The 27,078-nt window shown below is 37.4% G+C and overlaps 1 protein-coding gene and 1 long non-coding RNA gene across 26 annotated transcripts in view; one reads left to right on the top strand and one right to left on the bottom strand.

Moving 5' to 3' along the window:
• SGIP1 (SH3GL interacting endocytic adaptor 1) overlaps nucleotides 1–22,551 on the top strand; it is a 211,562-nt gene extending 189,011 nt beyond the window's left edge. For all 25 annotated transcript variants that reach the window (XM_082686365.1, XM_082686373.1, XM_082686354.1 and 22 more), the window contains 7 exons: nucleotides 1,378–1,489; nucleotides 8,035–8,190; nucleotides 13,769–13,901; nucleotides 16,432–16,634; nucleotides 17,782–17,846; nucleotides 18,415–18,579; nucleotides 19,770–22,551. In XM_082686365.1, coding sequence (XP_082542491.1) covers nucleotides 1,378–1,489; nucleotides 8,035–8,190; nucleotides 13,769–13,901; nucleotides 16,432–16,634; nucleotides 17,782–17,846; nucleotides 18,415–18,579; nucleotides 19,770–19,792 — 857 coding nt within the window. In that variant the 3' untranslated portion in view covers nucleotides 19,793–22,551. The remainder of the gene's footprint in view (nucleotides 1–1,377; nucleotides 1,490–8,034; nucleotides 8,191–13,768; nucleotides 13,902–16,431; nucleotides 16,635–17,781; nucleotides 17,847–18,414; nucleotides 18,580–19,769) is intronic.
• The window catches only part of LOC309842333, a 367,302-nt gene that overhangs the window by 338,225 nt on the left and 1,999 nt on the right, over nucleotides 1–27,078 (bottom strand). The window lies entirely within an intron of this gene.

Below are 27,078 nucleotides of genomic sequence, written 5' to 3' on the forward strand. Positions count from 1 at the left end.
TGGGAATAGGGATTATGTTTAATTTAACTTTGAACTTTCTGATTATGTTTAACTTTGAAACTATCATGGTGCCTTATACATAGTAGGTAGTAAGCATGGTGTTTGTTAATAATCAATTACCAAGTCCAAAATACTGAACACCAAAGGAAGACAGTAAAAGAAGAGACCAGCATGAATGAGAATTACCAAAGAAAACTTTATTAAGTAGGGAGATACACAAATTTTTTAATGGCCAGATTTTTTAATGGCCAGAGAAGAGTACAGAAGTTACCAAAGGTAAAAGAAAAAAAGCATAATAAATACATAGTCTGCTCCGGGGTGGAGAAGAGTAAATGTGCTTTGTTTGATAGGAAGGAGAAGGTTGAGCGATGACATAAATGACTACTTTGTCATTACTAAAACTTTACTGCCTAGTACCATGACTAGAGATGAATAGCAAAGACAACAATCCTAAATTTTGTTCCTTTCAGAAACCTCAAGTTGTACCAAAACCATGAAAGAGAATGTTTCATTTAGACAAACTGTATGATATAATGGGGAAAACACAAGCTTTATAGGGCAGCAAATCTAGCTTTGAATTTTAGCGTTGCCGCTTACCGGTTATCTTGGGTTGAGTTCCTTACTTATCTCTTCGAACTTCAGTTTTCTCTTCTGTAGAATGGAAATCATAATAGTTATCCTAAAGGGTGGATTTGGGGTTTGAATGAGATAATTCTTGGAAGGCCTCTAGGACAGAACCTAGCATATAGCAGGTGTTCAATAAACATGAGTGCTGCCGTTATTATTTAGAGTATGAACTGATGTACTTGTGCATCTGTGCTAAGTCATGGTATATGTTATGTTGTGAATGTTTTTGGACATGTAAACTTGAGCCTACTTGATCTGAAGGTAATTGGCTTTCTGAAACAGAAATAATCCAGAAAAGGATAATGTGTAACATAGTACCCCATGGCCATTTGTCTTTAAAATAAAGAAACACAAGAACCTTTGAGTGCAGGGTGAATGAAATAGGAAGCTAATAATTTTCTTTATTAACTACCTGCTATACAAACTGTCATTCAAGTACTGCCTTATGCTTTATGTAAAAACACTGAAAACCCCCTGTGACTTTATTCTTCTGCTTGGATTTTTTTTTTTTTCCTGTAGAAAAATATGTCATTGAATTAATTTCAACTGTGTTTGTTTGTAAAGCAGCCAAATATTTCCTTTTAAATACTTGAGCTCTATGTTGAATATGCACACGTGGTTCTTAGTACATTACATTTTTTCAGTAGTAGATTTCATCCTTTAATCTTTTTTTTAAATGGGCTTTAAGTTCCACATATACTAATATGTCTCCTATGTCCATAATAAATGAAAGTTTTTCCTGTCATGCAGGCTCTTCCAGGGGACCCAGCCCCCTAACCATGGGAGCCCAGGACACCCTCCCTGTTGCAGCAGCATTTACAGAAACGGTCAATGCCTACTTCAAAGGAGCAGATCCAAGCAAGTAAGCCTGGGGCTTTGTCCATTGTATTCTCCAAACTCAATCCTTTTCAGTTGGGGGAGGGGGGGCTGGGGGGGTCAACCTAAACATAACTATTTCATTCCTTATCCTAAAACCAACCAAACAAACAAACCAAAATTTGGTTAACAATAACAGGTGGCATGCATAGAATGGAGGAGAAAATTTAAATTAGAAATATTAATTCACTGTTTGTTTGTTTGTTTGTTTGTTTGTTTTTTAATGTGCCAAGAGGACCGAATATCTAATATCTTACTCCCCAGAAATCTCTGGTTCAGTTTTGGTTGCAAGCTCATGGAAAATCCTAATCTAATTCTATCAACAGTGAAAAAATTTTTTGTCTCACAAAAGTAAATGTCTAGATCATGTCTTTATTGTTTTAGTCTTTGCTGGGTGGGAATCACTCACATATAAACTGAGAAATGGTGCACTGGAATGAGAACCTAGAAATAGATACATTTCATAACAGAGAGATTAGTTAGAGGACAAGTTGTATGTTACCCTTACTAACTAAGGAAAAACTGGCCAAAAAATTTATAATCACAGAAAAGTAAAAACTCTAGAGAAAAGTGTACCACTCCCTATTTGCAGGAGTCAGATTTCACGTTTTTCAGTATATACTGACGGTGAGCTTGACCTGAATGCTTATGTAATATGATTAAATATTTTGCCATTCTAGAAAGATTTTTCTGGATAGAGTTCAGAAAGTTTATCGATTCCCTGAAATTATGCTGCATATCTTCTGTGTGTGAGCATATGGACATTTGTCCCTAAGGTCTATAACATCCATCAGTTTCACAAAGAGGTTTATGACCGCCCCCCCCCAAAAATTAAGAGTGATTATTAGTCTATACTGAAAACAAAACACTGAAGTCAAACTGGCTTTCAAGTGTGTCATTAATACAATTCCAGACCTCAATGTAGTGGATAAACAAAGGACAAATCTAAGTGAGGAAAGAATTGCTTTTTATTTCTTACTTATAAGGATGAGGGCTTAGAAGACCTTAGTATCCATGGAAATAAGAATTAAAAAAAGAAATTGCTCACATAGAACACTAGACTATTTTATGAAAATTTTTAAAAGAGTAATAATTATAATTAGAACTTGGATTTCTACATATATCTTAAGTGAGAATTTATATGACTAATAGAAACACTAGTTCTTATAAGCCGAAATCTAACAATACTATGCTGGGAAACATGATTAGTAACTCCATTTATAAGTGCCCTATCAAGACAGTGGGATCTATCACCCTCCCTAAATGTCATGTCCTTTCTTACAGCATTTAGATTTTATTTTAAGCCCATACTATTGTAGACAGACCAATACTAGGGACGCTGGTGTTTTAGTCCACTTGAGATGCTATAACAGAATACTATAGACTGAGTTTCTTCTAAACCACATAAATTTATTTCTCATAGTTTTTGAGGCTGGAAAAAAGTCCAAGATCAAGGCCCTGGCAGATTCACCATCTGACCAGAGGCAGGCTCCTGGCTCACAGTAAGCTTAAATGGGAGGGCTAGGGGCGGTGGGGGAGTGGGAGGGAGATAGGGACTCCTCAGGGTCACTTTTATAAAGGCACTGATCTCATTTATGACCTAATTACCTCCCAAACACCATCGTATTGGAAAACAGATTTCAGCATATACATTTTAGAAGGACACAAACATTCAGTCTGTAGGGCTCTGGTTTCTCCCATTTTCTCTTTCATCCTCCAAGCAGGAAGGTAATTTGCCACATCCACATACCAATAGGAAGTAAAAGCTGCCTCACATCGAGTATGCATTTGAACTGTTAGCGCAAGTAAGAGCCATGTGCGTAAGTTGTGTATATACTCTACACACACATACATGTTTATTCTGTAAACTCTTCTTCCAACAAAGTATTTGCATAACTTTCGAACAAAGAATTTGCATACCAGTTCTAAGGATTAGTTATTATTGACTGACCTGCCTATATGTTAGAAAGCTCAGGCTGCCTGGAATTGAGAAAGCCAGGTAGAAACACACCTTTCGAGAGTAAGAGTAGTCAGCGGGCACCTGGATGGCTCATTCAGTTAGGTGTCCGACTGTGGATTTAAACTCAGGTCATGATCTCAGGCTCACGAAATTGAGGCCAATGTTGGGCTCTGCACTGAATGTAGAGTCTGCTTAAGATTCTCTCTCTCTCCCTCTCTCTGCTCCTCTCCCAAAACTCTCTCAGAAAAGAAAAGAAAAAAGAAGAAGAGTAGTTAGCAGTATGGAAAAGTGTCTATACCAGCATGAAAAACACTGGGAATCATACAAGAAATTAGTTTTTTTTATCTGCTTGCTAAGTGGCTTTTGTTCATTCATTTATTCAGACAGATCTAACTGGTAGTAGAAGTAACTCCCAGTTTTGACCCCTAAAATCTATTCTCAATGTATAACTCTTCTGCTCAATATTCTCTCATCTCGTTCAAAGTAAAACTCTAATGACAATGGCTGTCCATTATCTGTCCTTCAAGACCATTCTTCCCTTTCAGCTCCCACCTCTCTGATCCTGTCTCCATCACTGGTGTCCCTATTCACTCCACTCTAGGCACCCTGGCTTCATGGTTGTTCTTCTGACATTAGGCCAACCCTATCTGCATCTCAGGGTCTGAGCATTTGTTGCTTTCAGACTGAGAGAAATCTGCTCCAGCAATCAGAGCTCCCTGCCCTCTCCCCTCTTTCGGGATTCTTCAGCAGATACACCAGAGACCTTCCCTGTCATCCTGTGCAAATAACAACACTCCTCTCCACCCACTGTCAGCACTTTCTCCCTCCCCATCGCTCTTTTCTTTTCTTTTTTTTTTTTTTTAAAGATTTTACTTAGTTATTTGACAGACAGAGATCACAAGTAGGCAGAGAGGCAGGCAGAGAGATTGGAGGAAGCAGGCTCCCCGCTGCACAGAGAGCTCGATGCGGGGCTCGATCCCAGGACCCTGGGATCATGACCAGAGCCAAAGGCAGAGGCTTTAACCCACTGAGCCACTCAGGCGCCCCTTGCTCTTTTCTTTAATTAACATGTTGCATGTTTTCAGTGTTCACTGTCTCTTCTCCCACTAGAATGTAAAATCCATGAGAACTGGGGCGTTGGGCATTTTCTTCATTCCTACCTCCTCAGCATCTAAAGCAGGACCTTGCAAAACTGCTGAATAAGTTGAGTTGAATTACTGTCCTAACATTTATAGAATGATGGCTATGTGCCAGCCATTGTGCTAGACAGGGGTTATATCAGTGAAAATAAGACTTGTGCATAAATATAAAAAGTCCTGTGTAAGAGAGGTGTAGTTACGGTGCAAGGGGAGTTAAGAAGCTTTTGATAATAATCTCTTTAAACCCCAAGGAGTGGTATAGCAGTCTGCCAGTCACTTTGTGGGTCTGTGCCTATACAAGCTGGGTTCTTCATCCTGTTTCAGTTTCCCCAGCATACTCTAGCAGTTCTGTGGGCAGGTGTGAGCACCTGGGAGCCTGGTATCCATGACCTTGACATTCCAGTGTGATGTTTGAGTCAAATTAATATTGGTGTTTTCCTGCGCTCTTCCAAATGAACCGAGTCTTTGACTTGAGATGACTGCATACACTGAGTCTGTTTTCAATTATATTGCCCTAAGTAGTTGCAGTGTATATTGCATATTGGTAGATGGGAGATTCAGTAAATTTCATTGAAATTATGAGATCTGAAATTTATGAACAGATCATGAGGTGACATTCTTCTAAATTTAAGTTCAGCTCCAGGCAGTGAATCATTTTAATTGCTGTTCCTTTGTTATTCACTTTCAAGGAAACATCTCAAGTTCAAAAATTCTATCAGTGTGAACGAGGGAGGGGGAGGATGAAGTCAAACACCGCCCCACATAGAGAAATGATACAGAAAAGTCACAAGGATTGGCTTTTGCCTGTGGTTCCTTCTCATCCTGCACCCAAAACCTTCCCCATTTGCTTTCAGACCATACACTGTAAACACAATCTGCTACTTTAATTGTTATATATTATGATATATAATCCATTCTAGTTACATTCTAAGTATTGACAACACCTGTAGTATTTTCCTTGAGTGAGTATGGGTTGAAAATATTCATTTTTGTATGGAAAATTTCAGATCTGGAAATAGATACTGGATGAATTAATAAATCAGTAAAGTTCTGCAGGTGACAGCTGAGAGGCAATCAGAAATGTAATATAAATGAAGAAACTCAGTACTTCTTATATCGGTTTATATTGACTACTTCCTTCAGCAGCCGCCCAACACCATAAGCCCTTTGAAGAAAGGGGCTGTTTTGCTTGTTTTTAAATGACATCCCCACTCAAAACAAACAAAAATCACACAATTAGGAGTCAATAAACTTTTACTCACTTAATAAATGTCACTCCCTCCCCTCACTGACTAGTTTTCAAAAGAGAAACTTTATTTCCCGCCCCCCACCAAGATACCACTTAGATCTCGCTTTGACAGAGAAGGAAGACAGCAGAGTTGGCACCCAGCTGGGAGATTGTGGGGGCAAATAGAGTTCCCTGTACTCAGATGTGAGCAGAGTTTACACCTAGGAACCCCAATTTCCCTAAAACGTACACTCCTGAACTTAAAGTGGTAGAAGTTATTGTTTTGGCTGTTGTGCACAGGACAGGAGGCTGGAGCTGGAAAACCCAGTTGCATTGCAGGATCTGGGCACTGCGACAGCCAAGACAGAAGGCAGATGCTACGGAAGCTGCCGGGACCACCAGGCGCCCTCCAAGCCACATGGGCTGTAATACCCACACACTGGGGATGCCACCTGCACCACAGAGGTCACACCCAGGCCTCCTGCACTGCAAGAGCCTGCCCCTAGATATGCCCTAAGAACTGCAGGAGCCTGCCTAACAAGCTCCCTGGAACCAAGAAGGAAAAAGCTCTTTCTCCTGCAATGTGCTTTCAGCGCCCTCTACTGACAAAATTTAACAGTGTCTGTTGGCAAAAAAAAAAAAAGGTCTCTAGAAAGGGCCCAATAATAATTTGCTCTGCGCAGGCAATAAAGGGTGAATTGGAACGACTTTGACTTCATGTAGAAACTGACAGTGATTATAAATTTGACAGGAAAGTGCAAAGGACCTACAATAGCCAAAACAATTTTTAAAAAGAACAAAGTGGGAGGATTCATACTACTTGATTTCAGTGTGATCCTGTGATTTCACTCCTACATTATTTACGAAGAGAAATGAGAGCCTACGTCCACACAAAGACTAGTAGAAACATATTCATCACAGATTTATTTGTAATAGTTAAAAACTGGAAAAGATCCCAATGTTCTTCAATCAATGAGTGGATCAAAAAGAAAAAAGACTGTGGTATGTCCATACATTATACAGCAATGAAGTCATGAATTATTGATGTGTACATTAAATGGATGAATCTCAAAATCATTACAGAATGGAAGAGGCCTGATCAAAAAAAAAAAAATCACACACTTTATGTTTCTGTTTACATGAAATTCTAGAATGTGCCAATTAATATGTAGTGTCAGAAAGCATATTAGCAATTGCTTAGGGATAGGGAGTGGAAGGACAAAGAACAACAGGAGAAAGGGGTCACAGAAACGCATGAGGCAACTTTCAGGGATGCTGGGTACATTCAGTAACTTGATTGCGTGATGGCTTCACAGTGGATAAGATACCAAAAATTATGGAATTTTACACTATAAATGAGTGCCATTTATTGTGTGTCATGTATGCCTCAATAAAGCCCTTTTCTAAAAAGGGATTATTTGGGGCACCTGGGTGGCTCAGTGGGTTAAAGCCTCTGCCTTCAGCTCAGGTCATGATCTCAGGGTCCTGGGATCAAGCCCCGCATCGGGCTCTCTGCTCCACAGGGAGCCTGCTTCCTCCTCTCTCTCTCTCTCTGCCTGCCTCTCTGTCTACTGGTGATCTCTGTCTGTCAAATAAATAAATAAAATCTTTTAAAAATTAATTAATTAAAAGGGATATTACTTTTCCTTCCAAATTATCATCCTATTGTGCTAACTTGTATGACTGATTTTTACAGTTTCAGCCAAATAACAATGGTATTAAGATATAGCTAAATGGAAGCAAGAACTTACCTCTCGAGCGCAGAAAAGAACACGCTCACGGCATCAATCCTGTTACTGAGAACTGAAATAAGTCCCGGTGGTTGTGTGATGACATTGTGCAATTGATTTAATATCTGCAAATATGCTGCCTAAGTTTCAGAAATCAGAATAGATAATTCTATTTGTGAGGTGAACATATAGACTTATCTACAGAAAGACAAAAGCTGTATTTTTTTCCTGACAGTTCAAAAACACATTCAGTTAATGGCCACTTTTTTGGATAAGTGTCAACACAAATCTTGCATTCTCAGGTCTTAGACATGATTTAGTAGTTGACAATGGAAATGTAAGAGCTTACCTTCAATCCCTTCTGCCATATAATATTGTTACATAAATCATTTCTTATTCACAACTGTCTTGATTCACAGCATATTGACCTGGGTTTCCTCTTTCTCTTTCCTCTCATATGTTTTGATATGCCAGATGTATTGTGAAGATTACTGGAGAAATGGTGCTGTCTTTTCCTGCTGGCATCACCAGACACTTTGCCAACAACCCATCGCCAGCTGCTCTGACTTTTCGGGTGATAAATTTCAGCAGGTTAGAACACGTCCTGCCAAATCCCCAACTTCTCTGCTGGTAAATATATTTTGCACAAATTTTTTAGAGATGTGTGTAGCTTAGCACTGGATGCTTACATGAGGGATCTACCTTAGCAAGAATGTAGCACGGTAGAGAAATGACCACTTCTTTTTTTTTTTTTTATAAAGATTTTATTTATTTATTTGACAGAGAGAAATCACAAGTAGATGGAGAGGCAGGCAGAGAGAGAGAGAGAGGGAAGCAGGCTCCCTGCCGAGCAGAGAGCCCGATGCGGGACTCGATCCCAGGACCCCGAGATCATGACCTGAGCCAAAGGCAGCGGCTTAACCCACTGAGCCACCCAGGCGCCCCGAGAAATGACCACTTCTTATATGTGTTTGCAGATTCATCCAGAATTCAGCCACTGTCAAAATCTTCAGTGGGTGTTCGTGTACATATGTGTATATGTATTCTAATAGCCAACTATCCCAAGTGGCTAAAGATATCTTTAGGGTAACAGAATTTGTATTAGTGACAGTTTACTCATGGCCCGTTTTACTGACCATCAGTAAACAAGGGATAAGGATGATAAGCCCAGTAAAAGGAATGAAATCCATTTGTTGTAGTAACATCTTTTCAAATCAAATGATATTTGAACCCTGAGCTATTCTTCACATGAGCTTGAAACTCTTTTTGTGAAATATGTAATTTATGGCAATGGTTATTGTTCTGATGGGACTTTGCATCTATTCAAAAAAGCTTATGTGGAGCTTTTTCACATTTTCTAACTATTAAATCTGAACATGATGTCTTTATCATACCTACATACATACAGATTCACCCAAACATACACACGAATGAAGCTATTAAAAATGATAAGCTATACAAATCAATTATTGGCAATGACTGAGACAGGCGATGTCATTGTTGAGAACCTCCCCTCCATCATGAAGTCCTGATAATTTACTTAGAAATCTCTCTCTCGTGTGGCCATGTTTTTCTCTTTACTATGACTACCCCATCCATGTGGCCACTGTCATGTTCCCAGGCCACTGAAATTGCTTTCTTCCTTCCCTTCCTGCTCCCAATCTTGCCCCATGCCTACATATTTTACACAACAGCTGAATGACTTTTCCTGAGGTGAGTTAGGTCATTGCCATGCATAATCCTCAGGTGCCTTCACATTGCGTCTATACCAGAATGTGAACCTGTTACCATTGCCTTTGAAGCCCTGAGTCATCTACCCTCCCCTGCTTTTCTGTTATCAGTTCCCACCATCCTGCCTCAGAATCCTTGTAGCTCCAGCCAGATCTCCCAGTCTTGAGAACAGTCAGAGGCCTTTCCCACGTCAGAAGTCTGTGTGCTTGCTTCCTCTGCCTCCAATACTATCCCTGCCCCCTCTGCACCTGACCGTGACTCACCCTTCAGATCTCAGCTCTGCTTGGCCTCCCCTGACCATTCCACTGCCCTCTCCACCCCCAGCCCCCAGCCCCAAACTAAATATGTCCTCTTGTTGTTCTCTCTCAAGGTACCCAATTCTTCCCCCTCTTTATCCCTTATTAGAATTAATAATTATATTATATAACTATTTCTGTTTCTTCATTCATACATCTCCCCCACTAGACTGTAAAATGCATGAGGGAATGGAACACAGCTCTTAGTTCACCATCACATCCTCGATATCTTCCACTGTGCCTGTCATCCAGTAAAGACTTAACTAACATTTGTTAAATGAATGAACAAGTCAACGATGACTTAAAGAATTTAGTCAAGCAGGATACTTATGTAGAAGTAACTGAAGGTTGGGGCACCTTCAGTGGGTGGCTGGTTGGTTAAACCACTAACTCTTGATTTTCAGTCAGGTCATGATCTCAGGGCTGTGAGGCAGAGCAGGCTCCCTGTGTGGAGCCTGCTTAATATTCTCTCTCTCCGGGGTGCCTGGGTGGCTCGGTGGGTTAAGGCCTCTGCCTTCGGTTCAGGTCATGATCTCAGGGTCCTGGGATCGAGCCCCACATCAGGCTCTCTGCTTAGTAGGGAGCCTGCTTCCTCCTCTCTCTCTCTCTCTCTGCCTGCCTCACTGCCTACTGGTGATCTCTGTCTGTCAAATAAATAAACAAATTCTTAAAAGAAAAAAAAAAGATTCTCTCTCTCCCTCTGCCTCTGACTAAAGGTTGTTGGTATTTAGAACTGAAGGACCAACGTAGTCACTTTCTTCACTGAGTGAGACTTTTTCATTCCAGTGGTGACAAAACAGTCACAGGTCTTTCAGGTGACTATCAAGACCCCCTACCCCTCTTTGGTTGGTGTCGTGGTTTGACTAGAAAAATTCATTCCAGGTTTAAAAGTATGGAAGGAAATGGTCACCCATTAAATGAAAAATAAATGTAAAAAAATCAAGATTAGAAATCAGCAACTTCTTTTTCAAGTTTCTCTCCCTGCTTTTGATGTGCACATTGAGCCAGTTAGTTTTTTTTCAAGTTTTTATTTAAATTCCAGTTAGTTAACATGGAGTGTGATATTAACTTCAGGTGTTGAATTTAGTGATTTAGCATTTAACATACAGCCCCAGTTGAGCCAGTAAATTTTATTTTTCAAGTTTCTTCCACCTGAAATTAGGGATTATGTGCCACCATCTCACTGGTATGTTAATAAGATGAATGTCACAGTTTCTGCTACATTTTTAGGTAGTTACATGGCCAAGATTTTAGGCCTATTTGCAAGAGTTTTATATTTATATTAACATATCAGTCCTATGAATTGAGTTTAATCATACTCTGAGTATGTTTGTGTCTGACAAAACGTTATATAGACACTTCCGTTATTATCTGCCAAGACAAAAAACAAAAACAAAAACAAAATATTCTTATTACTTTGGACCTTATCAACTAAATATTTGATTATTGTGTCAGGGACGTGACTGGTAACCACAGCCATGGGGCCTGTGTGGGTTTGTTGGGCAGGTTTAAAAGGCAACATATAAATAAATAAATAAATAAATAAATAAATAAATGGCAACATAATCAAGTATTGTTCCTCATTGCAGTACAAGCCTTTTGACATCTATGGCCTTAGACCCAGCCAGTTCTCTCATTTACATGTTCTAAAAGACTCCATTTTGGTTAACAGCTTAGCACCTGAAGACATTTGGGTTCGCAATCCCTTGAGAGGGACCAAATTGAAGTTTACTTCTACCTTTCCTTCACAAAAGGGTTTTGCTCATAAAGAATTCAGGAACAACTGCTAAACCAATCATGAGACTAAAGAATTATCGTGGGTATAGGTTTATGCTTAATTTGTTATTAAGCTTAGAAAATACATTAACTTAAAAAATAGTGTCATTGAAATTTTCCCAACTATTCAGATCTACTTAGTACAAATTAATGACATGTTGCTGGATATTAATTCTGCACCTTTTTTTGGTGCAGTGGCAAAGTGTAACCTGTAATCTACTGTCCTGGGCTGGAATCCTGACTCTTACTCATTTGCTGTGAACCTTAAGCAAATTACTTAATTTCACTGACTTCCTATTATTCTTATCTCCTACCTCTGGGTAACTTGGATGCTTTTAAGTAATAAAAGTTTAGACAGCCCTCATCAGCATCCTGAGCTCAGCCTGGCCAGGAGCAAAGTCTCAGGGGCCAGGAGTCTTTTCTCTCAGAGTTACAGAGTCATAGAGCTTTGCTTTGTCCTCAACCACCTATACCAGGTCACAGCAGAAGTTCATGGGTCCTACTGAGACCTGGGCCACAAAACTAGTCCCTCCTAACAGATCAGTAACAGTTTTAAAGAAAGCCCTGATTTTTGTTTTTGTTTTTTTTTTTACTCACTCTCTTAATTTGTTGACTTTTGGAGGTGTAATTATAGCAACTTATTTTTGACCTGCCCTCATTACTTTATTTATTTATTTGGGGGCAGGGGAGTAGAAGGATAGGGAGAGAGAAAGTCTTTTTTTTTTTTTTTTAAGATTTATTTATTTATTTATTTGACAGAGAGAGATCACAAGTAGGCAGAGAGGCAGGCAGAGAGAGAGGAAGGGAAGCAGACTCCCTGCTGAGCAGAGAGCCCGATGTGGGACTCGATCCCAGGACCCTGAGATCATGACCTGAGCTGAAGGCAGTGGCTTAACCCGCTGAGCCACCCAGGCGCCCCTAATAGAGAGAAAGTCTTTTAAAAAAAATTTTATTTACCAGGGAGCCTGGGTGGCTCAGTGGGTTAAAGCCTCTGCCTTCAACTCAGGTCATAGTCTCAGGATCCTGGGATCGAGCCCTGCATTGGGCTCTCTGCTCAGCAGAGAGCCTGCTTCTCCCTCTCTCTCTCTGCCTGCCTCTCTGCCTACTTGTGATCTGTCAAAAAAATAAATAAAATCTTTTTAAATTTTTTTTATTTATTTATATTGAAGAGAGAGAGAGAGCAGGAAGGGGCAGAGGAAGAAGAAGAAAATCTCAACTGAGGAAGCAGACATAAGGGAGAGACTCTACTCTGGGCATGAAGCAGACTCAGGGATGGAACCCACGACCTTGGGATCATGACCTGAGTCAAATTCAACCCACTGAGCCACCCAGGCGCCCCCTGAGTCAAATTCAAAAGTTGGAGGCTTAATCAACTAAGCCCCCCAGGAGCCCCAAGAGAGAATCCTAAGCAGGCTCCACACTCAGCATGGGGCCCAACGCAGAACTCAGTCTCACAACACTGAGATCATGACCTGACCCAAAATCAAGAGTCAGTAGCTTAACCGACTGAGCTACCCAGGCACCCCTGCCATCATCACTTTATGACTATCGCCCTTCTGTCTTCTTAGCCTTTAATTGTCATTCAGTAAGTGAGTTGTATGTCAGATTACTGAATTCTTTGGGCCCTTAGTTTTCTCATTATGTGGGAAGTGAGCAGAGGCTTTTCACACTTTTGCCTAATTGCTTTTGTCATTGAGACAAGCGTTTTCAAGATGCATTGGTTAGAGGACGTGTGGACAGACATCTGAGCAAAACTAACAAATCTCTAGGAATACTGAACTCCTGAATTCATTAAGACTGCATTTCTCTGTTGTACCTACTATAATCATTATCATTCACATTCCAGGACCATCTTGTAAGTGCAGTGACTGTTGTAGGATTTAGATGTTCTTCCGTGAAATACCATGGTAGTTTTAGTATCATTCTGTTCCGCTCAGTTGAAGATAAAGACTGTGTTTACATTTGGCCAAGAATTTAACTCGGTAATTTCTGAGAAACTATGATTCGAGTCAATTTAAATAAAAAATTTTAAAAATAAATGTACTCAGCTCCTTGATTGCATTAACTCACTAATTCAGAGGAAAACTGGTGATGCAGAAAGGGCTATTAAGTTTGGGTTAATAAATAATTCACTCTTTAAAGCAACCAATTTTATTATCAGGATTGGTTGATACTCACTTGTATTCCTAGCAATACAAGCGTGCCTCCCTATGGGTATTAATCTATTAGCATAATGCCCTTCAGAACTGCAATTATAGTAAAACTATACTACTGCTAATAATCTGATCTCTACAGACTGTCAAAGATGGATATAGAAATCAGGTGACCATTTGCTAGGATGCTTCTTTGAGTGGATATTTGTCACAAGATGCTACTTGATAATTTTTTTCTTCCCAACTGAATAGCGATAATACTCAAAATGATGCCAATACCAAGGAATTCTGGGTGAATATGCCAAATCTGATGACTCACCTAAAGAAAGTGTCAGAACAAAAACCGCAGGCTACATATTATAATGTGGACATGCTCAAATATCAGGTAAGCCTATTCATATGGTCCGGGTGTCTCTTTCACATTATAAATATACATTCTAACATGTCTAACATTAATGAAAAGTAAACAAAATAGCATTTCTTTTAATACAACTTAAAAGCTACAATTCTTAAGAGAATAAACTCAAAGGGCTTCTTGGAGATTACAAAAATGAAGTTGTGGAAACTTTCAATAATTGAGATTATAAATATTGGTAAACTAGTTCACTGTGGTGGTAATATACCCTCTGGGTTGGAAAATACTTATTTATATTTAAGGAAACCGCTAAAAGTAAAGTATCCATATCATGGTACATTTTACAAAAATGCAGATGACTGTCCTATAAGAATAATATCATCTAAGTTTTGGAGGGTATCAATAACACTGAACAAACATGATACTGCAGGAATTCATCACCTGTATAATTAAAATATGATAAAAATGCATTTTTATCTAACTTTTTTTTCCCAAAACATTTAAACACATTTAGTGACTGCTTTACACTTCTGAGAAATGAAAAGGAGCAAGAAAAGCAAACTCCAATAAGACATTTCTCTGAAGAAGAAATTAAATTTTGAGGCCCATGAAGGGTTCTTTATGCCGAAAGGGGTAAAAATAAAACTGTGCTTGGTTTCTTTCACAAACATTCATTACATACACCACATCTGCATTGTCACCACTGATTAAAAACATTTTTTTGACTCTTCAGTGCTGTGGGATTCTTTTTGTTGTTGTTGTGTTTTAGTCTCCATATTTGTCATTAAGTAAATCTAGGAAGTAGACAGAATTCATCTATTGCAACATGAGGTTGGTGTAAAATTAAACTGTAGGCAAGAAACTGCATTCTGGAATTAAGTCACCTTCTTACTGGCCACTGACTTTAGGCACTTAATCTCCCTGAACCTCTATTTCCTCCTCTGCAAATAAGGATAATAAGGATTCCTACCTAGATATTTTATAGGTTGTTGTGAGGAGCTAATAGCCTAATATATTTCAAAGTATTTGTAGAATGTAAGTAGCCCTAAGCCTGCCGTTTTGTTTTAAAGTGAGCTCTGAGGAATCCCTTTTGCTGTTGGTTAGTTGTGGTGGTATTTTCCAATGATGCGAGGCATTGGGTAGGAAGCACAACCAGCATTTTGTGAGATTGTCCTCAAATCTCAGCATGTTTAGTTTCTGGCCACCAGGAGCATTCCCCAGGGACTGGAACAATCAAAAACACACCAGCACAAATCCAGAAAGCTCTTGGAAGAATCTGCCCTGAAGTCAAGAACCCCCACTGAGACAGAGTGCAGAAACAGACAGGGAGGGGTCAGTCTGCTCTGCTTTTGAGTTACCCTAAATAACGTGTTTCCAAAGCAAAGTTCATTTTGCAGAGGGTTGTGCTGCAAAAAATATTTGAAGTTTAAACACTTAGAATGGTTGTCTACCTAAAATTGTCATCAAAAGCATTGCCTATCATTTTATAAAAGGATTCCTGTCTGGGCTTGTTTCTGCAGCAACCGCAGCTGCCTTATGAGCTCAGCCCACCCTAAGGCCCCTTCCCCATGGTGTCCATGTGAGCAGGCATTGCCAGACCTAGAGGAAGCTGTTTATAGTCTTTAAAATCAGCTAAACTCATAATCTGTGCATAAAAAATGTGTAGACACCACCCCCACGGCCCCTGTGGTGTGACTGTACTGATAGAATAAGACGCTCCTAGAACCATTCATCATGACAGTGAACAGTCAAGAAATAATAATGTTAAGAATTTTTCACTGTGGATCCAGAAAGGTATTACTGCCTTTAGGTAAGACAATATGGTTGATTCTGCAAACATGGCTTTTCCTTGGTCAAACTCACAGTGGATTCTGACTAGAACTGATGGGAGACAGTAGAATGCACCCCCTCCATTTAGCGAATGTGGGTTCACTTTGGCAAATCCCAAAGGAGTAATAATAACCTGCTTTTTCTAACTCACTGGTATGTTGTGAAGGGAAAGTATGATAAGAGTATTAACAGGTAATACGAATGAAAATGTTAATGCTTTACACAGTGCTAGGCACGATGCTGTTTCACGTCAAGTATCTTCAATCTTCCCCACAAGCCTATGTGAAGATATGATTGTTATAATTCCCATTTGGCAGCTGAAGAAATTACTGAGACTCCGAGAGGTTTAGTGACGGCCCAAGATCACTCAGCTTATAAGTGACCGTCAGAGCTTACATCCAAGACTGTTGAACTCCTTGGCCTCAGCTCCGAAGCAAAGTGGTACTACCTCCTTTCCTGACACAAGTGCATTGTAAACTCTAAAGTGCTGTAGAGAGTTTAGGAACTGACTTTGTTTTTACTCTGTAACCATTTCCCTGAAGCACTCCGCTCTCTTTCACAGGGCACCCTTTATGGGTGCTGTTTACTGACAGCTCATTTGTGAGCGGCACCGACCACAAGATGACATTTGACCCCTCAGAACTTTCCTGTGGGAGATCATCATAAATTCCGGCTTTGTTTCAGATTAATGGTCAAGCCTTAAATATTCTCTTTCCTGTCTTTTGGCCAGGTGTCCGCCCAGGGCATTCAGTCCACACCTCTGAACCTGGCCGTGAACTGGCGGTGCGAGCCGGCCAGCACGGACCTGCGCATAGATTACAAATACAATACGGATGCCATGACAACGGCCGTGGCCCTCAACAACGTGCAGTTCCTGGTCCCCATAGATGGAGGAGTAACCAAGCTCCAGGCTGTGCTCCCACCCGCAGTCTGGTAAGGAGCCCAAGTCCCCTCCCTCTTCCCCACATGGGCAAAGGGCTCATAGCCTTCATAGCGTTTGTGTTTCCTACAGGAGGATATCACAGCAGACCTCTGTGTCAGGGTTCAGGGCAGGAAACTGAAACCATTCTGTTATTTTAAGCAGAGAAGGATTTAACACAGGGATTTAGATGCTCACACGACAGTGGAAGCGTGAGAAAAATAAGCTTTAGCCTGGATCTCCAAGAACGTTTTCCAGAACACTGCAGAACTCACTCGCCAGGGAAGCTGCTCTCTCTGCCACAACCAAGAATCAGATAAACCCGAAAGCTGCCCATGGAGCCACTGAATTCAAGAACTCACCACGGCCATGTTAATCCAAGGACGAGAAAGTTCCTACAAGCACTGCCTTCACTGCTTCTCAAACCCACACACCTGCAGACGGGACTTCATGGAGTACTTTGTGAGAAGATCCCCACATCTCACATACGTCGCTGGCTAGCAGGAAAGAGCCACGAATGTGGCCGGAGAAGGGTCTCTTCCTCCCTTCTAGCCTCCAAATCTCAAGCAATGTTTGTGATTGGCAGACCCTAACTTGCATTTAGGACCCTAACTGCAGGGGCGTCTGAGCAATGTAGGGTTTTGTTTTGTAGCCTCTGGACTATTAAAAAGGCACCACTAGAGAAGGTACGGGAACACCTATTGAAGAGACAATGAGAGTAGCTATTAAAAAGAACTTGTTCTCTTAGAAAAAGTATTCTAGTTTTTCCATGTGATTGTCAGAAGAAAAATACAGAACATTAAAAAAAAAAAAAAAGTTAGCCATACGACAGTGAAAACTTAGTTACCTGAATTAATTGATTAAGACTTATCATCTAGGATAAGTAGATGTGTCAAAAAATTTAACTGCATTGTCCTCTATATGTTTTCCTATATTGTGGCTTTTACAATAAGGAACAGAAAAAAGATAGCATTTATGTGAATGGATGGGATGGATAGATAGATCAATCGATTGATTGATCGATAGATAGATAATCCTTAAATTGTAGTGAACATTGTCAAGATCCTTTTTTTAAACTATCACTATCTAAAAAAAAAATATGGCATCCATTAAACGAAAACCTTTGCATATGCAAAAGCCTTTTTCCTATTTTATTTTTAGGAATGCTGAACAGCAAAGAATATTATGGAAGATTCCTGATATTTCTCAGAAGTCAGAAAATGGAGGTAATGTAATCACAGGCTTACTTTTTTAATATACAAAGCTGAAATAACTTTCAGGCATTAGAAAACTATTAAAATGCACAGCTTAGAAGCAAGCAAAGTAGTTCACTTTGCTTTGGTATATACTTATTTCAACTAATAAAGAGCAAATAATTCCTCAGTGAATCCTCTACTTCCCCTTTTCTGCCCAACCCCACGTCAAACAGACCACACTTCAGAGAAGAGCTTTGAATGAGACATGTTTTCATTTTGCGTCAGATCTCTACTGGTAGCTATTAGAAAGAACTTGGTAGCTGAGGTATTTCTCACTTCACTTTCCTCTGACTAGGAAAATACATGGCCTTCCAAGTAATATGCTCCAAAATTTAAGTACCATTTGGTTGAACTATAATTTCATCAGTGTTCAAAAAAAAAAGTTCCTCATGATATTTCATAATAAATTTTATTCATCACCATTTTATCACTGAAACATATACCTATACTATTTTCTAATAAGTTCGATTTTATATGTTAACTTTTGAATCTTGTAAGGATATATACTTTTTTGTAATCATAAATACTTTTTTTGTAGGGGTGGGTTCTTTATTGGCAAGATTTCAGTTATCTGAAGGTCCAAGCAAACCCTCCCCACTGGTTGTGCAGTTCACAAGTGAAGGAAGCACCCTTTCTGGATGTGACATTGAGCTTGTTGGAGCAGGGTATCGGTTCTCACTCATCAAGAAAAGGTTTGCTGCAGGTAAGTGGGCATCCTGTGAGTTTTCATTTGCAAAAATAGTGTGACCTTAGCTACTCTCTTAAGAAGGAATAGTGTCTGATTTGCTCATCTTCTTTCTTTTCCACTTCCCCATTCCCAATCCCCGTTTCTCATCCCATTAGAAAGAAAACTGATTGTAGAATGAAGTAAAAATGGGATAATAACCTGGAAGTCGGAATTAGGAAGGCTGTGGTTACTTATCTGGCTCTGTTTCTTATATGGGAATGACCAGTTATTCCCATTATATACATTATATACACATATATACACTGAGGTTAATTAAATGGAGTAAATCCTACTGCTTTTATGTTGACAAAATAAATTCTATGTGCCTCTGAATTTACCTCTTACCTGAAGACTCTTTTTCCTCCAATAAGACTTTATAGATTTTATATTTGTCAGGCATAGCTGAAATCTGAGAGGGTCCACCTTTCACTTTAAAATAAGCAACCTGGGGTGCCTGGGTGGCTCAGTGGGTTAAGCCTCTGCCTTTGGCTCAGGTCATGATCCCAGCATCCTGGGATAGAGTCCCACATCTGGCTCTCTGCTCAGCGGGGAGTCTGCTCTGCCCACCACTCTGCCTGCCTCTCTGCCTACTTGTGATCTCTCTGTCAAATAAATATATAAAATCTTTAATAAAATAAAATAAGCAACCTTAAAGAGTCTAGGGCAGTATCATAAATGGTTGCCTATAAGCTGAATATGACCATGAGACAGGTTTTTGGCACACACGATAGTTTGTTGGTAAAGGAGTTCCCAATACTAGGGTGATTATATTTATCAATGACTTGTCAGGATAACTCCTGGTTTTAATGCCTGCTGTACTCATGTAATTATTAGTTATAACCCCTCCATTCTCAAAAATTTCCCAGGTTATATGGCTACTCTTCCCATAACAAGTTGGAATCCCACATCCAGAAACAAATCTCCCAACCTATCCTAAAACCCAAACCTCCGCAAATGGTTCATATGTGGAAACATGAAAAGGCAACTAGCTGGTCTGAGAAATTGAAAACTTACAAAATTATATGTATTTTATACTAGTATCACACCCCACAAGATGCAGTATTTGGCTTCTAGGAGTAGGACAGGTGGAATGAAAATGTTGCCCATATCATAATCCCATTATAGAACTAGCAGGTAACCTGTTGATATGTTGTTTTGTTTTGCAGGAAAATACTTGGCAGATAACTAATAAAATCTTATGGAAGGATTCGGAGGACCACATAATGGAGAACTGTTGTATGAGAAACAGGTTTTAATTTTGGTTTGATGGAAACAAACCAAAATCTGCACTTGGGATATATCTGCTGGAAATGTCCATGACTTTCAGCTATGATTTCCCTCACACAATACCATGATGACCAGTCTTACAGTATTTACTTCTAGGTGTAATATTGTTAATGGTTTTAAAATGTAATTATTGTATTTGTAAATTGTAACTCATTCCAGTAAGGCAGTTAGACACTTGAGTTTTAGCATTTTACCATTCCTGAAATGGATGTAATTTAAACTGTGGTATGTAAATTTAATAGTAGTACTGTTGAATGGCACAATGCTTACAGAGGTAGATTGCATTTTGTCAATATATAAAATTTAAATATAATATTGCTAGCTGTCATAAAGGGGGTGCCACATACAAAGAAAATTAAGTGGAACCAGAAAAAAAAACCTTCCTTTTCTTCAATCCTTAGTATGTTTTACTCTAGTGCTAAATAAAAATTCTATCTTCAAATATTTAGTGGGTTAAATTCAGAAACTATTTCAGAAAAAAAAATTCTAAAGTTACAGCATATTCAAGAAGAGCATTAATTACCACTTTTTAAAAAGCTTTTTTTTCAAACTGCAAATTTCATAAAAATGCAAACTGTGTAAACAGGGCCTCTTATTTTTATAACTTGTGTAAAAAGGGAAAGCAATTCATATTTAAAGTTTAAGTATATGAAATTATAATCAAGAGTAAAGAAGATGTTGAAGTCTTAACTACTTCCCCCTCTCTCCACAGTTTAACAAATGTGGAGATTGCTGAATAATATCAGACTAAAGCCAACATTGTGATTTTAAAATTTCAAGACTTTCCATAGTTGAACCAGTGAACAACTTTTGCACAATTACTCTAAACAGTCTCTCCCATCTAACATGGGGAATGGTACCACATATCTTTCTCTTTACCTGCGGGAATCACAACATTAAAACTAAAACTCAGAAAAAAAAAATTAGTCCCCTGCTTAAGTCCAGAAGGAAAATTTTAATCATCATCATTTATATCATTTGAAAAGGAAAAAATAAAGCTTTAAAAATGAAATCCTATCCACATTATCATGCAATAAATTTCCTTTTGGATAAGATTCATCATATGTAACTATATATCTTTGCCATTCTCGGGGAGTCAGATAGTTATCCAGAAATTTATGTCATGATTTCATTGTAGCGAGGTATCATTGAAACTGTAATTACTCAGTCTGGCCTCACAATGTGAGGATTCAGAACGGAGAAGCACTTCTTCTGGGGCGGGTCTCAGCTGTAAACTCTTCCTCCTGCACTATCTGAAAACATAAAACTTCCTTTAAGTCATAGACCTTATTTTAAACATGAACCGATTCTTATTCTAAGTTATATTATTAAATAACTGGAATTATTAAGCTGTTGTATTCCTCATTAGTTGCTAAATTTTATTTTACATTCATGTATATTTGACAAAGAATCGTCAGTCCCTTTAAATTTTAGATCAAATTAAATTTTGTAAGTCTTACTTTTAAAATGAGATCGTGACGGGCAATTGTTTATAGTGGAAATTTTTAAATTAACATTTGTACTTCTCAATCAGTGCTTGCTGCCCAGAGAATGTTCAAAATGATCTGTTTTACCTCAGAAGAATTCCTACTATTCAGACACTCAGTTGGCTCCCCAGACAGTCTGGTGTGGAAGTTTTTTGGACAAATTATTAATATACTCATTTTAAGTAAAGATGTTCAATTTGATTTTGAAACCAAAATAGGAAATGCAAACTTTTAAATCCCATAAAACATGGGGAAACGTCAAAGACTGAAACCAATGGAGAGTAAGCAGCAGAGAATTGAGAATTATCCAGCATATGAATATAAAAATGTGTTTTTAAGTAATCAATTCATAAGGAAAACGTATTGAATATTAACACAAAGCATATTAAAAATGTGTAAATATTACTGGTTCTAATGTCTTGCTCTTTATATTTTATTTTATATAGTTGTAGAGTGAATTAGTAATTAAACTCAAGGGTTTTTTTCAAAGAATAATTTTGTTGATATTGTAAAAATATAATTTAAAACATAGATTATAATAATCTCTAACATTATTCAAACATTTCCAGGAACTAAATTTGACCCTATGAAGATCTCTTATGATCTCTTGACTGGTCTTTGTGAAACAGAATGGAGGCCATTGGCTTCATAATTATTAAACTTTCAATAACCAGAACCTCAATAGAGAAGATATCCCTTCTTCTTTCAGAAAAATAGGTCAAATAATAACACAATAAACTCATACCAGGGGGTTAGATTTTGGTAGTTTTTTTTTTTTTTTTTTAATCTTGTAGTTTACAATCTCCTCTTATACCCATATCCATAGTACTGTATAGTAAGAATTCCTATTAGGAAAAAAGATCCTAGATAATTCAAGAGTCTCTACTACATTTAAAAAAAATAAATAAATAAAGTCAGGTTCATTATCTATTCCTAAACAGAACAAAATGGGCACGTACATAATATTTTCAATACCAGGGGTTAAGATAGAAAGAGTTCTCATTAACCAGAACACCACTTCTTGAGATTTATTATTTTAAAAGTTTCTGTTCTAACAAGATAGAAAATATGAATGGTATTGCTTTATTTTGACAACATGGAAAATATGTTTTTCTTTTTAAATAAATTCCATATTTTCTTGATATTTTTAAAAATAAATTCTTGTTAAGAATTAGTCTGAATTTTACCATAGTTGGAATTTATAATTCCTAGGAATTATATTTTTAATTATTTTTAAAGCTCTGTTCTTTTCTATACCTATAGACAAAAGGAAAATTCACTGTACGGTATTTGGGAATCTATTTCACCTATAAAGAAAGGACATCCATATTTCAAATGGTTTTGAGTAAATAGAGATGTTTTATTTTTGTTTTTACATATTTTTACTCAATCTGCAAAGTGTCTGAGGCAATCCTGACACATATTTTCATTTCTAAATCTTCCTTTCAAAGAAGCCTGGTGACTACAGTAACTATTGCTAATTGATGCGGTGTGACATTAGTCAAATCACTGATTTCTTAGTTTCTCATCTTTAGAACAAGGGATTGGGACTGCCAGTGTTTTTCAAGTTTTTCTTAACAGCAGGCCTTTTTTCTTCTAAAATTACATATGGAATCCCATTAGGTAAAACAACTCAAAGCAGTGTTGTAGCTCCTTCCACGCTTTAGACCTGGGGTCCCCACCCCGACCTCAGCACGATTTGAACACCGTCATAACACACCAACGATCTATAAAATTTCTCTCACCTCTGAAGTTCCATGATTTTACTAGATCATATAGATCCACTGTGGTGGTTTCCTAAGAAAACATGTGCAATCACATACATTGACTGATAGATAATAAAACTTTACATTTACTTGACTGCTTACATATACCAGTCACTACAGATATTTAATCCTCATAGCAACCCCAAAGTTGTAAGCCCTCTTTGTAATTCCTGTTTTACAATGACATTGAGACTTAGAGTAATTAATTTTCCTGAAGCAACACAGCAGCAGGAAGGAAGGAAGGCAGTTATCTTGACTGTAAAGGGGGCCCCTTGCTGTTCATTCTGGGAAATAAATTCTTCTGTTTTATTTTACTAAACGTATGTCATTTGAATCCCAAGGTTAATCAGTATCAAAATAAGGATAATTCCAATAGCAAAATTGTTGGGAAAGGGTACATTTCTCAGAGTATGACTTGTGGATCACTTGCACTAACATTCATTTAAAAGGGCAATGATTTTGGCTCACTTACCACTATCCCAGAGCCTAGACAATAGCAAGAATCAACAAGTTTATATTGAAAGAATAAATCTCTAGGGATGAGGTTTAGGAATATATATTTTGATGAGCACCCAAAATCTGGGAATCCCTGCCCTAATAGATCTCTGTGGTCCTTCTTGGTTATGACATTAATTATATCAATTAAATTATAAGTTGACTATAATTTTTCTAGTGAATTTATTTTTTCACTCAGTCCATTTAAATTTCTCCAATCAAAAAAAATAATAATAAAAATAAAAAAGAAATAAAAAACTAAAAAAGATTCAAGGCTTTTTCTAGGAAAATCCCTGTCTTTTCCTTAGAGTTTTCCTGTCACGCTATCTAGTCTCAGGTGGCCTGAAATACACTCTCTCATTTTCACATTTCTGTCCTTTTCATCAATGTCTTAAAAGACCTCGAGAAGCAGTAGATAGATTACAAGCTGCCACTCACTGCAAATACAAAGTCCTAATAAATGCCTCCTTCCTTGCAAGAGACATTCAGACATGTAGATTCTGAGCTGACCATATTTATCTTGTAGGCCTTTGAATAGGATGCTTTATAAGCGTGGACCAGTGTCATTCTAGAAGAGTTGCATCATCATTTTTGTTTTTCCTTTTTTTCTTTTTCTTTTTTTTTTCAAAATAATCACAGCTCTCCATTAAATTTGAATGACACAGTAAAAATATGTAGATATCTACAATAAGATGCCTTTGTTGAGTTCTGTTTTTTTTTTTTTAAGCTTTCTTTTCCTTAGGATTATGCATTCAGCAAAATTCCATTCAGTCTAAAAGTACTCATTTCACTACATGGTTTTCTGACCAGCAATTTTTTTTTTAATGGAAGCTAATTTTTTTATGATATTAAATAGACGATGATCTCTAAATATCCCTTTAAAAGTTAATATAAGTAAGAATGATGTTTCCTTGAAATAAGTCAAATTAAGTTGCTGATATGAATGAACATGTTGATCTGTGCTAATTGATTGAAGTGTTCTGATGATGCACATTTTACTGTGTGCACTTCTGTTATGAGGCTTTATTGGATTTTCCTGCTTCATTTGGGTATGGTATTTTTTTTAATCCATTTGGCAAATAGCATTTACATGTGATTCCCTCACTCATGAATTAAACATGCCTGCCATTACATTACATTTTGTGCATGAAATGTGTGGAGGGAAGATGAAGTAGAAATCCAATATTTAAATCTCTAAATATTAAAAACAAACAACAAAAGAAACCCCACTCGCTTTTCTACGGGTGATCCCTTTGATGTTCTGTCATCTTCTGTAGGCTAGAGTTGTAATTTTAATATCTGATTCAAATTGAAAAATTCTTCTTGATGGAAAGTCAAATTTTAGGGTCTCTGGAGTTGACTGTGGTCAGATTTCTTGATTTCCCCGCATGTTTAATATTTGATCTCTATCCTAAATGAGTATTCTTGTGAGAGAAGGCACCTCCTTATTGACATTCACCATAAGTATAATCATTTATTCTCTAGGTATAACTTCTAAAGTTATTTTTCCTTTGATTTATAGTAATTTTTTTGACTTATAGTATTTTTGATTGCCTCCTTCTATCCCTAGGGTAGTAGGTTGCTTATTCTAAATACACCTATAACCTTATAAGAAAAGATGTTTCACTGAGAAGCAAATATATTTTTATGTGTCCCTTAATGCCTAAAAGAAAATAAGCAAGAGATACTTCTGCATTCACCTATATTCCAGTATTTTCCAAATCATGTCCAGGTCTACTGTTTCTCACAAATGTTCACTGTGGCCTGAGAATCTGTGGTCCTATGCTATAGTCCCCACTCCTCAGACATTTGATAATAAAGGCTAGTGTTTTAATGAAGCTTAAGAAAGTTACTAAATCACAAAAACACTTTTTTTTTCTTAAACACACCTTGAGGAAACTTTAGAAAAGTTTTCTTGTAACACCAGCTTACATATCCTTCAAGAACCACAAATAATACAACCAGGAAAGTTTCAAAAGGATGCTTCTGGGTTTTTGTTTAACTTTAAGAAGAATTCCTGCGACTTCAAATGAGTTAGTATCATTTTAAATTTCGTTAGTATACCTTAGTGAATTTAACTTTATCCCCTAAAATATTCAAAATAAAACAACAATGTTGTTTTAATTTTCTAAGTATTATTTTTAAGGTCTGCTCCTATGATCAGCACATCAGGCTACCATCTGTTGCAAACAATCCAAATTCTTTACAGAATGAAATTAACACAAGTGAACAATCTTGGGTAATACTTTATTAAGTGGTTTTAAGAAACTGAATCATGATAAATGAACACTGACCGCGTTTTTACATAACCTTGCTAGAAACTATATGAAAAACATTTTTTAAATGAGAGGGATATATTATTTAGCAAAGATTTTGCAGAACCCTACACTCTATAAATGAACACTTCACAGTTCTTTTTTGTTATGCCTTATTTTGCAAATCAATTGTTTTTACACAAAATCAGCAAAATTCCTTTTAAAAAATTCCTGGACAAACTGATTCAGAATATAGCTGGATCACTTTACATTTCTTTAAATATAGCTCAATTTTTTTTTTATTGTATATTTTTTTTTATTTTATTTTTTATTTTCAGCATAACAGTATTCATTATTTTTCATGAATATAGCTCAATTTTTAATTCATTCAGAGTTGGTGAATTGGCTTGATAGATGATTAAGACATTTATCATTTTTAAATATTCCATTGAATGAGATCATGCAAGTGTTAATTCTATCTCATTTGTTCAGTTGTATGATACTTCATTGACATTTTCTCTCCTTTTATTTTTTTGACAAAATAAATGCTTAGTGTATTCATACATTACATTGTTACTTCAAACTATTTTAATAATACACCAATGACTACCAATGGGATCACTTCCCAAGATCCAAAGCCAGATTTCTTTCTTTTCCTTGCAAGAGATGATAGGATGATCATTTTTATAACTGTATTGGCTTTGCAGTTCAGTATTGAATGCTTGCTTTGTTAAATAGAGGTGCATGAAAGAGACTGGCTCCTGTCTGATCTGTGTCTCTATTTCTCTCTCAAAGAGAGTTGGAAAATTGCTCCTCAATGTTTTCTTAAAAAAGCCAAGTGTTGGTATTTGTATGATGATACGCTAATCTTATCTCTGAGCAGAGCTTCACTATAGGCCAAGCAGTCCTTTATAGAGCTGGCTTTTTTTTTTTTAACTGTTTGAATATTATTGGATTTCAATGTACGAATACTTTTTTTTTCAATTTTTCACTTTGTGTAGGGAAAAAAAACTCTATGAATGAAATGATCAAGTTTTAATTTTCATGCCTATTAAGTAGAATTCTTTTGTTTTTCTTACTCTAAAAATCAGAAAAACTAGGAAAAGAATCTCAGAGAAATTTTGCTGTGTTTCTAGAGGTAATAAAATTCCATCAGTTGTCTTTCTTAAGAAAAATGCTTATTAG

Source organism: Mustela nivalis (assembly GCF_964662115.1).
Source record: "Mustela nivalis genome assembly, chromosome: 10".
In the NCBI taxonomy this organism is placed as follows: domain Eukaryota; kingdom Metazoa; phylum Chordata; class Mammalia; order Carnivora; family Mustelidae; genus Mustela; species Mustela nivalis.